Consider the following 12901-nt stretch of genomic DNA (forward strand, 5'->3'; position numbering starts at 1 on the left):
AGCCCTCCCCCACAGTTATTTTTTTAATTTCTTTTTAAAAGCCTGATGCATCAGACTAAAAAAGCAGCCAGTATTCAAATAGCCAACCTTGCCTGAAGAACCTGGTAAATGACATTTAGAAAAGGACTGCTGCTTCCCTAACAGCCTGTTCCTCCTCACAAATGGGACTGAATTTTATCTTATTTTTTTAATTAAAAATATTCATGTGACTAGTCTGAGGAGAGGAAACAAAAGTTGAAAAGGCAACAGCAATTCCCACCACTCCTTCAGTCTCCTGTTCTGTCATACGCTCTGGTCTTAGCCCCTGATAGACACGCACCAGTCTGCTAGGGCATTTTTGTGAAAGCAGTGGCAGTATTCTAATAACAAGGGGTCCAGCCCAATGTTTGAAACGAAGGTAGCCACTTTGAAATCACGAAATAATCATGAAAACAAAAGGCCATTATGTTCATAAAACAGATTAGCAATTTAGAAAGCCTATACATCCACCATGACAGCGTTTAGCACACAGGAACCACCCACTTATACTTGCTTTTAAGTTGGATGTAAGAAGATTTACTCCGTTTAAACATCTGGTCAGTTTTCTACCATTTGTAGCCAAGATTACACAAATATTAAACCTCCCTACTGAATAGCAATGAAACTCTTGTCTCGATTTTATTTATGAAATAATTACTTGGCTAATGAATTGTGGTGTGGTATAACTTTGTTTTTTTTCCTGAATAGTCAATGGTTTATCGAGAGACATTACTATTCACCACAATGTGGTTACATAATGAACATTAAGTCAGTGACTATTAAGTCCATTGTTAGTATTATGTCACTTACTTGTTCTTTGTAGCTTAATAGGATTCTCTTAGTCTTTTCCTGTATGTTTGCTATGTGTATAATATCTTATAGTTTCTAAGAGACTCTAAGATGGTATATCAAACTGTAAGGTTCCAAAATCTGATTAAAATACCAAATCAGAGACCAAACTAGAACATTTTATATCACAAAGACAATTTCATAATAAATATTTCTCCTCCTTGACTCTATTTTCTCTATATCCTACATTCATTCTTTGAGTAAACCCCATTCCTCCTTCTTTGCAATATATTCAGAACCCTGCACTTTCTCATGGTTTCTACCAAATCTGAAGCAAGTACAATCCTTTCATACCTAGATAATTAGAGACGCTGCCTACTTGGCCTCTTTTCTCCCATCTTTGGCATCGATGCACACTCCTCTCAACAGTCCGTGATGTGAGACACGGCATGCTATTACTGCTCAGAGTGCTACGTGTCTCAGATCCGTAAGATGCTTCTCAACCTCAAATCCTTCAAGAGGCCCAGATACCTTTGTTGACTGTCACTCCTTGTGCCACCAACACCACTGGTTTACTCTTACAGAAGTCTCTGGGCTACAGATTAGCAGAGGGCCGACCTCCTATGTGCCAGACACATTCTCCCAGGACCTCTTGCTCCTTCTATTTTCTTTCTCCCCATAGCTCTTTACCCACAAGTCACGGAGACCACGCCCTACTGTCCTTCATCACTTTCAGGCTTCACGATGTCATTGTCATAGCAAGGTCTTCCAATTCTAAACCATCACACCTCTTCTCATGCCTTCACTAATTTTTCTCCTATCAGTTCTCCCCATCCAACGGCCTTGTATTTCTAATTTTTAGAAAACCTTGTTTATTTCTTTCTTTTCCCCTAGGTGCTGTCACATGAAGGAAAACAATTGCTTTTGTTTCCTAAGAGTAAATAAAACACCCATTAAATGTATGAATTGAAAAAAGTATATACAAAAGAAAATAAATTCACCCACATCTGGCCGAAAATATATTCTAGATATATTTTATACAGACTATGTCAATTTTTATATAAATAAAAACAACAGGAATATAGACATGGTCAGTGGATACCTGGTAAGTTATGACCTCCAGAACCTCTAAGAATACAACATTATTTTAGGCATTCCACCATTATGGATTCCATCATTGTCTTCCATGAGTGATCCAAGGCTTATTCCTTCTCTCTCCATACCCTCTTGACGTTGGCAGTTGAGACGTTATCTGTGACAAATCCTAATCAGGCACCAAGTAGAAGCTGCCTGGCTGAAACCGAGTCCCTCTCCAGAGACAGACGACTATTTCAGAGGACCCTAAAGTACAGATTTATTGTACACAATCTCTTATGGAGCAGGAAGAGAAGAACTGACTTTATCATGCATTGCAAGCTTAGAGATAAATCGAGAAATTGGACTCCAATGCCAGGACTCTGGTGCTTGCTCATGTGGACAGCGACTTGATCTCATGCTGACTGGTATGGAACCTCTAAGTTCACAACACAAGTGATGAGTATTTTTCCAAGGGTTATTTATATCTAGATTATACCTGCATGGTCATCCTCATATCTCATTTACATATAATGTGTTAGGATCACATTTATGGCTTAAAAGCTAAACTAAGATTGGTCAGACCCCTGGGCCATAGAATAGTGGTTTCTTGCCTTACTAATTAGAATGAATCAGCATTACATAGACAATAGCAATATTAAAGGATTATACTTCACTGACAATTTCAGGATAGGATGATCCATAATGGAGCATGCAGAAAAGAGGTGAAATATCAAAAGAGAGGCATTTAAAATTAATTTAATATCACACCACAAAGTCATCACTCTATTGGAAAGTAACACAGTTTCTAATCATTAAAAATGAGATGGTATGTCTAAAAGTGAGTTCATGAAAAGACAGTGGCAGCAAGAAGACAGTCTTACAAGAGATGCCTATGGATGGCAATGTCATTAAACTAGTGAATATGGGTCTTATGACATTCTAGATCATGGTTCTGTTATCACTATTCAACCTCATCAGGTATAGGTCCTTCATTATAGGGGACAAAAAACACATTTAAGAAAATAAGGTGTGCCTCAAGGACATATTGTTACTTGTGCCAATATTATTAACGATATCTTAGTCCACAATCACATGCTCATATCAGTTCTGTATTTCTGAGCTAGCTGCAAGCTTACCTTCCTTCCTCACGGCTGCCCCAATAGTGTAAACAGATTTCTAGCAGTCTAAGACCATATGACCTAACCCACTACTTGATAACAACTCCAGATGGGATTTCTACCAAGTCTAAGAGCTGGAACTACTTAGGTACCCAGATCCAAGTTTGTTTGTTTGTTTTTGAAATAGACAAGCAAGTTTTCTCTGCTAATTTCTTTCTTCGGATGAGCTGTTTTCATGAGCTCATGTGAACAACAAGCAGAACGGCTTTTATAAAGCTCTGATACTTTCTTCAATGTGTAACCTCTTTATGGTTCCCTACTTTCATCATGCTTATTCTTAACTCCCTGTAAACAAATCTGTCTCCAATTTGTAGGAGAAAGTTATTTTTCATTAGTAGCAAGGCCTATGAATGCCGACAAAAAATACTATGCCTGAGGATGTGCCTAAAATGCTACATGGATTAAATGTTAATTGCTCTTTAAAATGAAAACCCAGCGAATGATATTCTTTGAAGCCAGTTTCATCACACCCACACATAAACTCACCTGCATCTGATGGTGTCCCTTCTCCTGAGCCCCATTCATCATCCCTTGTCTCACTTAATACAAGTGTCTCCCCGCTCTATTCTCTGGTAGAGGAGCGCAACAGTCACCCCTTAATGAAAGCCATGCTGTCTGTGCACCCACTCACTGCCCATGCTCCAGAAACCATATCCTCAGCATCTCCTCCCAGCATCTCGTTTCTCATAGAGGTGGAGGAAAAGGCCATCTTTAGGCAGGAAATGCAATAAGTAACATACACGTCAAAGCATGTGTTGCTTCTAGAGCTCTACGCTGGAACATCAAGAAATAAACTACAAACCAAATCAAAGGAAACAGAGCAAGGAGCCAGTAAACTGGCTACTTATTTACACAATCTGGTCATTTTCAGTCTGCACTCCTGGAGGTCATGGCAGAACTGATGTGCAATTTACTTTCTTATTGATCAGTTAGCTTACTCTTCTCTCAGCCGGCAACAACAGGCAGAAGAGACTCCTAACCTATAGGCTGCACTGGGGCTGGAGGGTTTTCACCCTGTTCTCCCACACCAGGCATCCACGTGCACGAGGAGCCACGATCTGTCTCTTCAATATAAATGTTACCTTTTGCCCTGCTCACTGCAGCCACCCTAAACTTCATTTCCCAGTGTTGAGTAGTGATGGGCTCTGCTTCATGGACTGGGGTCAACTGCAAGGAATCTCTCAGGCAATGTCTACTTAGATCCTTTCTGGAAGGCTGTTTTTTTTTTGTTTGATTGTTTTATTTAGTTGTATGATAGCCTGCATAGTTTTCCTGTCATCCCCTTACCGTAAACACGCTCTCCACACAGCTTTTTCTCTTCATTGTTCTTCTTCTGTAGATTGCTCCTTTGATGGGCAGAGACCTTTAGCTTGACACAGTCCTATTTATTGTTTTTGCTTTTGTTGTCTGTGGTTTTAGTGACACACTGAGGGCTGGTGTTCGGGGCTTTTAGCTATGCTTTGTTCTCTGAGCTTCACTTTCTGACCCAAATCTTATTTTTTACTTGATATTTTGTGACCGGGTTTCACTCAGTAGCTCTTCCTGGCCTGGAAGTCATTATATAGAATAGGCTGGCATTGAATTTATAGAGATCTGTCTGTCTCTACCTGATATTAAAGGTGTATCCCATCATTATTTTTGCATGTAATACAGACTAAGAATTCGATTTCAGTTTTCATATACCTGGATCTCTAATTTTCAAAGCAGCATTTATTGAAGAGACTATCCTTTTCCTACTATGTATTCTTGGCAACTTTTTTGAAGATTATTTAATCTTATTATATTAATTAGGGTTCTCTAGAGGAAGAGAACATATATATATATATGTGTGTGTGTGTGTGTGTGTGTGTGTGTGTCTTTATGTACATATGCACATATGAATTTAAAGAGGATTTATTAGAATGGCTTACAGGTTGTGGTCTTGCTACTCCAGTAATGGCTGTCCACCAAAGGACAATCCAAAAATCCAGTAGTTGTTCAGTCCATGAGGCTGATCTTCAGCATATGCCAGAACCCTGTGACATAGGCTCTGATACCAGCAAAGGAATGGACTTGCCAGGGAGAGTGAGCAAGCAGTCAGAGAGCTAAAGCTTCCTTCCCCCATGTCCTTTATACAGGTGTGGGACAGGTTCAAGGTGGATTTCCCACCTCAAAAGATCTGGATTAAAGGTAGATCTTCCTACTTCAAATGATTTAATTAAGAAAAAAATCCCTCACAGGCATGCCCAGTTGCGGCTCAGGTTTTAGTTCATTCCAGATGCAGCCAAGTTGACAAACAGGAATAGCCATCACACTTATATTCAGGAATTCATTTCTGGGATCTTTTTTGGCTCACTGACCCAGTCCACACAAGTGATTTTCAATGTGCACATCGGTGTCGCATTGCGCTTATGTGTTTGTTTATATCCATGTGCTGGGGATGAAACCCAAGACTCTATGCACACCAGGTAAGCACTCGTCCACTGAGCTATATCCCATAGCCCAGAACAACACCGTTTTGACCAGCACAGCAATATTGTTTTGCTACACTGCTTATACTGGTCTTGACTCTCTGGCTCATATCATTCTCCAGAGGACTCGTAACTGTAGGCAGATGACTCCCAGTTTGTGCTAATTATCCCCCTTCTCAGTCTCTGAGAACGTTTACCCTTTTTCTTTGGATACTATGTTAAGCAAACACAATAGGACTGGCATCAAAGAAGGCACTGAAGGCACTATACACAGCTGATAGAGGAAGGACTTCAAGTAAATGACTAGACGCTTACTAGGCCTTCTCAAGGCAAGGAACTAGCTCCATGTATGAAGATCAAAGAATTTGCAGCTAGGCTTTTCTTCCCTTTACAGGCAACTGTAATCATTTAAAGGTTAAAATGTAGGGCTTCTTAGTCCATTTCCATTGTGTATGAAATCCCAAAAGGCAACACTGTTTCTATTCCTACCTGAAATGAGCATCCAGACAACTGCCAAACGTTGGTCTCTGTCTTTGGACATCATTTAAAACATAATTCCATCAAAAGAAAAATTTTAAATTTCCAGGAATTCTACTAACTTGTACTATTTTTCTTCTTCAGATCCAAACATATGACACCATATCTCTGAGGCTGTCTTGCAAAGGAGGTGGCATTCGGTTCCAGGCTAGAGTTGGTTACTGAGACAGACTAGGGACACCAACTATCTTTAAGTAAATTAATGGTTCTTAATCTTAGTTATCACTGGGGAGATAAAGGGAAAGAACTCCTGTCTTTGTACTTCCATGAACAAGAACTTAGTATCTAGAGAACGTATTTCAGAAGGTGGGCTGCTTTGTGGGCTGAGATCGTCCTTCCATTGTCCTTAGGAATGAAGAGATAGTTATAGAGCTCCCAATTGGAAAAGATTAATACAGCGATAGGAAATGAAAAATAAGCAATCTGAGGAAGTAAACAGAATTGGATCAAAAGGAAATACATCAAACTAACTACCCACTAACAACTATGAAACAAAATGTCCACGGTTTAGTGGTAGCTTAGAAATTTCTTGATAATACTATGTGGTCTTTAAGACTAGTTATTTTGGGTTTCCCTAATGACTATAGGCAATGTATCCTTGTTCTTAAATATACCAGGATGAGAAGGAATAAAGTCATTTTGATTGACAAGAAAAACAAAAATTCAGAAAAGAATGCATCTATAAGATTGCCCCAGATTTTTCAGATTTAAAATATTCCCATCTGAAACATTCTCATGTCTTGTTATAGAAGACATTTGTTGTTTCTAAAATTCACTTCTGTGGGCATGTGGCCTGTGTGGGTCCTCCCTGCGCTAAGCTACGAGCATATGCTACTCTGGGTCACAACTCGGGAATGGGGACTCAGTTGAACTACAGCCTACTAAGTCAGCAGAGTTTCTGACTGCCTGGTTTCAGTTATGGAAGAATCTGACACTCTTTTCTGAAAAATGAGAATGAAAGGAGTCATACACCTTCAAGACTTCTACTTCAAAGCATAAGGGAACATGTCTGAATAAATTTTGTGTCACTATAAGAGAAGGTCCAAGAGTGAGTAACTTGTAATAGACAGAAATGTTTGACTCATTGCTCTGGAGGTTGAGACGTCTAAGAGCATTTGCCTTAGCACTTGGCAGGGGCCTTTGGCTGCAGCTATCTGATGGCAGAAGAGAAAGCAAAATAGAAGTGAGGGACAGGCTTAGTTTTCTTTTTTTAAAATTGGTTTTATTAAGCTATTTATTTTCTCTGCTCCCTTCCTTTTCTCCCCTCTCCCCTTCTACCCTCTCCTATGATCCCCATGCACCCAATTTACTCAGATCTTGTCTTTTTGTTGTTGTTGTTGTTAAATATTTCTTATAGTCTTTTTAACTTTATTTTTATGTGCATTGATATGAAGGTGTCAGCTTCCCTGGAACTGGATCTTCAGATAGTTGTGAGCTGCCATGTGGGTGCTGGGAATTGAACCCGGGTCCTCTGGAAGAGCTCTTAACTGCTCTTAACTGCTGAGCCATCTCTCCAGCCCCGAGACCTTGTCTTTTTCTACTTTCCATGTAGATTAGATCCATGTATGTCTCTCTTACGGTCCTCTTTGTTGTCTAGGTTCTCTGGTGTTGTGAATTGTAGATTTATTTTTCTTTGCTTTATGCCTAAAAGCCACTTATATTTGTCTTTCTGGGTCTGGGTAACCTTACTCAATATGGTGTTTTCTAGATCTATCCATTAGGGACAGGCTTAGTTTTCTAACAAAGCCCTTCTTATGGAACTAACCTAGTTGAGGACAGTGACAGCAATCTACCTGTAAATGGGGAGCTCTCATGAGCCAATGAGCTCTTTTTACTAATAACACGTGGATTGAGGGACTTTCTAGTGACAGCATCCCATTTCTAGCCTTAGCTTCCAAAATTCACATTCTTTTCACACTGCAAAATATAGTCTCTCTATCCCATTTTGCACGCCACTTACATGGGCTGTGTTCTGACAAGTCCACCAAATTTAAAATAAGTCAAATGTGTATTCGATACATCTAACCTAGCATATACTACAGCTTATTAACACATGTCTCATCTAAATTACTATAGGTGGGGTTGAGAAACTCCACATGAAGGTTACTTTCTTTGTGGCCAAAGTAAGCCACTGGGCAAGAAAATGCCCCTGCCTGGACTGCTGACATTATGCTAAGTACAAGGCCATCATGGGGATTTGACGATGCTGCTTCTTCAAGCACAAAAATGCTTGCCAGCATAGCTCAGTCCACTGTGCCTTGACTGGCTGGAACTTTATGAGTGTTTATGTTATCTATGAACCATCTGTCTTCCCTCTAATGCTTTATATATTTTCTAATGTACCCAGAGCTTTGACATCAATAAAAACACTTTATAATAAAATGGGAACTGTAAAGTGAAAATAAGCTATTGTGTGAGATGTGTGGCTATTGTAGATACTTCCCACAACTGGGAAACACCTTAGGTTCCTTGTTGTGATCTTATGATGCTCAATAACGTATCAGAGCATACTCTTTCCCAAAGCAAGCTTTCCATGGAAATTCTTCCAAGAAAAAAAAAACATAGCTTCAGGTACTAATTGAGTCAAGAACAAAACTGCCCATTCTCCACTAAATATTAGAGCAAAAAGTACAGGTTTGATTAATTACAGTTCATTCTCAGTGAAATTTTCTGCTTTAGGTAAAAATGAGCCTTTCCCTACAAGGTTAACATGAAAATTTCTTTGTTTTCCATAGATTTCTTTGTTTAAGTCCTAAACCTACACATTTACTGGAATTTCTAATTATTTACTGAGACTAAGAGCTTTCAGATATTCTTAGCTCTACAGAGAGCTACGAATTTGGCTTGCCATAAAGAATTATTTGTCCTCAAAGCAACCTGGGACATAACTGAGATGCATAAACATAGGAACTCTCCTGGTGGTGTCACCAGCAATTTAACATCCTGCCAAAACAAAAGTGCTTTCTTCCTGAGGCTTGCGAAAATGACAAGTAGTGCTGACACCTGAGGAGGCTGCGAAATAATGGCCTGTGCGGAGCAAGTGGGACCCAGTCCTCAGGAGCCCGGAGAGCTGATCCCAGTCCTCAGGAGCCCGGAGAGCTGATCCCAGTCCTCAGGAGCCCGGAGAGCTGATCCCAGTCCTCAGGAGCCCGGAGAGCTGATCCCAGTCCTCAGGAGCCCGGAGAGCTGATCCCAGTCCTCAGGAGCCCGGAGAGCTGATCCCAGTCCTCAGGAGCCCGGAGAGCTGATCCCAGTCCTCAGGAGCCCGGAGAGCTGATCCCAGTCCTCAGGAGCCCGGAGAGCTGATCCCAGTCCTCAGGAGCCCGGAGAGCTGATCCCAGTCCTCAGGAACCGGGAGAGCTGATCCCAGTCCTCAGGAGCCCGGAGAGCTGATCCCAGTCCTCAGGAGCCTGGAGAGCTGATCCCAGTCCTCAGGAGCCAGGAGAGCTGATCCTGTAATTCATCCCGACTGAGAATGTAGCTGGGCGGGCCCCCTCCTCCTGTCCCTGACCAGGAGAACTCTGTGGACCTGCAGACAGGATGCTTCTTCTCACCTGCTAGGGGATTTGCTGTCCCTCTGCATCTATCCCTCTGCAGAGGATTAAGGCTAAGCCTTCTGAATGCACTCATTTCTCTGATGTTATCTTTATACACCAGGATAAAGTTCCACTTGGTCACGCAGCTGAGTATCAAGAACCTGGTAAGCATTCTAGGTTCTGGGGTAGAGCTGTAAGCAAAATATACAAACTGGCCCATATTCTATTCAGGAAAGTTCCCTACATTTTCCTGAAGAGAGAAGGGAGCTATTTGAAGAACGCCGCTCAAAGCAGAAGATGCTGGGCATCGGCCTCCATAAGCACCCACAGGAGATCAATTCTGTGACTCACCTCAGCACAGGAGATTGTCCATGATCCATTACTTCAATTTTCATCTGAGTTAGTGAAAAACAGTGACTCACTTTCCCGAGAGTATATATTCATCTCTCAGAAAGCCCTTCTGATAACATTCACACAGGAAGGGCCATTGGACCTTCCTCATTGACACAGGTTAATACAGCTTGACAGACAATTCGACACACTGGGCACCTTAGCCTGAGTCTGACTTTAACGAATGAAGTCCTGGAATACAATCTTCAAGTTCCTTAAGGAGGCAATGAGGACAACACCTAACTTCCCAAAAGCTGGTCTAATTTCAGTGTTCAGGAAATAAGACAGCTGCTTCTTGCTGGGCTCCAGTTTCAGAAACAGTGCCCCACAGAAGAGCCACACATTGGTCTCTTTTGTGCTAGTCCTGGCTACCTTCCTGTGGCCTTGCAAGGGCTCCACCTCCTGGGGAAAGGCTCTCCTCCCAGATACAAGGGCTCAAAGGAAGGTGCTGAGTGCTGGAAGCAGGGGAGAGAGGTGTTGGGGAATTTAATTACAAAGTGTGAAACAAAGCCAAGTGCATAGTTTTGAGTTACTCCAGAAGTGTGAAGAATAATGATTGCTTTTTGAGAACTCACATTTCCCAAGGATGAACAAGCCTGGCCAAAGCTGAGTTACTCACTTTTTCTTTTCATTGATTTTTCAAGTCTTTTGCTGGTCGGGCTTCAGTAGTTTTTGTTAACAAACTTTCAAGTTCTACTAGAAAAATTTTCTGTCTTGGAGAGCAAGGACTCCTTTCCCATGGAGAAGAGTAGTGTGTGTCTCTGCTGTCGGTCTTAAATATAATGCCACAACTCAGGAAGCAGCTCCAACGAGCAAGTACTGGGCCTCGCCGTGCTGCACTGGGGGCCTGCGGGATCTACTTCCGACACGGAGACAGACTCATGGAAGTTCAATACAGAGCCAACTGAGGCTGAGTTCCAGCACAGACTGACTTTTTATCGTAGACTAGAGAGGGATTTCTATAGGGAAGATTTGTGCCTTACTTTGAAAGAAAGTAAGTAGAAAGAAGAAAACAACATTGGAGGCAGAAGTAGCTGAATTCAGAAGGAGTGTATCTATGGTTGGGGAGAGGAGAAGCAGAAATGTTCGTACTGCATGTGGACAGAGTAATGGTCCAGATAGGAGAAAAAGGCAAATCCTCTCAGATTCATGTGTAGGGCTTTTTGTAGGGTAAACAGAGTTTGGGTGTAGGAGCTGGGACAGTTGTAGAACAGGTGACGCTATCAATCAGGTTGATCCTCAGAACCAAAAAACGAAGCACTTGGATGAACTGAAGGCAGGAAAGGCAGCTGGAGACAACCGTCAGTTCACATGAGAAACAAAGAAGCCAGGACACGCGCGGGGGAGGCACCAGGCAGTGGCTCTGGCAAAGGCTACAGGGTGGAGCACTGCAAAGACGGGATCAGGAGCCGAGTGATTGAATGCCCCCCATTTCAATATCGAGGAGGAAATGGCACGTCACGTGGGAACAAGGAAGAATGGGGGACATGACGGGACTGGAGGTGCGAAGAGGGACAGCAGACCCGACAAAAGAGCGCGTGCGAAACGAAAACCTCGCAGCATACACAGCTCTTCTTTCTCTTTCCTTTCTGTCTTGATTTTTAGAAAATGATTGGTGGTGGCCAAGAGGGAGAGCTGAAGGGGACTGGCTCTGACTGGAGAGAAACCCTAGGCAAAGCACACATGGGGAAAGATGCGTTCAGCTTGGTTTGGAATCTGCTGCCTTTCTCATCATCAACACCAGATGATGTGAATGAGCCGAGACTTGGGGCATCAATCCCCTTCTGAAAGCAGGGCGGGGAGGGGTGGAGAAGAGGGTACTGATGTCACTAGCAGCAAGGGTGTGCGGGACGAGCAGATGCTTCCCATCACCCTGCAGCTCATTTCCTCCCAAACTCTGTTGGAAGAAACTCAGGGTCACGGAAAGCAGCTGTCCTCCCGGCATGCTTCCTCGGCTGCTGCTCTTTTCTAACCTTATCTCAGGGACACACTATTTCTATAGGAGGAGATTTGTTTGACTTGCACTTTGATATTTATTTGGTGCTTCAGTAAAACCCCAAGTGTGAGGAGCTACAAGAACCCCTGTCATACCAGCGCATGCTCAGTTGGAGCCAGGACAAGGCCAGCTCACTACCACGACTGCTAGGAGGTGTTTGCTTCAGTGGCAGATAATAAAACAAGAACTTAGCAACACTAGGCTCACTGTACCTCAAACTCCAGATAGTGATCTTTGAGCTTGTACTCGTCCACATCCTTGGCTTTGACCTTCTTGTCTGGGGGGTATGAGCGGTGCTCAGCCAGCTCAGTCGTGATCTGCTTCAGCTTGCTTTCATGGGATTTCAGCTGTTCCTCCTGCAGGAAAGGATGAAGTCATTCAGTGCTCAGAAAATAATCAAAGACAAGCACAAGATGCCTGTAAAATCCTTTCTGTTTAATGACTTCAATTATCAAAACAGTCCAGTGGCCTTTGGTCCTAAGTCCTTCCCACTGTTTTAGGCCCATGTTGCGGTTGCTTTTCAGGATGGAACAGGAACTAGCACGACTGGCCAGGCTCTCATCACAAAGCCAGGCCATTTCTGAGCTCTTTACCAGCTATGCTCGTCACCAAGTGGGGACTGGGCCTCTTCAAACAAGTTACAAAGCTGAACAACTAAATGCCTTTCCTGAGAATCACGTGACTTGGCTTCTCCTTTCATGCCCACTCAGTAATGCTCTTAGCTTCTCCCTGTTTATCTTAATGAACATTAATTTGCATAATATTTTCCTCTTGGGGAGAAATTGTGCTATGCAGAAATGCTTCTATGAAATGTATTTGCAGATGAAATCCTTCCCTAGAGTAGCAGAGGTTCTCACTTGCTTCAAGTTCACTGAACCAAAGTTAAACACTGAGTGATTCCAGCATGAAGCATTAGTCCACACACAAGGC

General features: G+C 42.4%; 1 protein-coding gene across 6 annotated transcripts in view; it reads right to left on the reverse strand.

Annotated features, from left to right (window-relative positions):
- Positions 1 to 12901, reverse strand: part of Psd3 (pleckstrin and Sec7 domain containing 3) — a 537529-nt gene that overhangs the window by 12321 nt on the left and 512307 nt on the right. For all 6 annotated transcript variants that reach the window (XM_075986909.1, XM_075986910.1, XM_075986912.1 and 3 more), the window contains one exon: positions 12184 to 12327. In XM_075986909.1, the coding sequence (XP_075843024.1) occupies positions 12184 to 12327 (144 nt within the window). The remainder of the gene's footprint in view (positions 1 to 12183; positions 12328 to 12901) is intronic.

This window comes from Microtus pennsylvanicus, chromosome 9 (genome assembly GCF_037038515.1).
Source record: "Microtus pennsylvanicus isolate mMicPen1 chromosome 9, mMicPen1.hap1, whole genome shotgun sequence".
NCBI classification, from domain to species: domain Eukaryota; kingdom Metazoa; phylum Chordata; class Mammalia; order Rodentia; family Cricetidae; genus Microtus; species Microtus pennsylvanicus.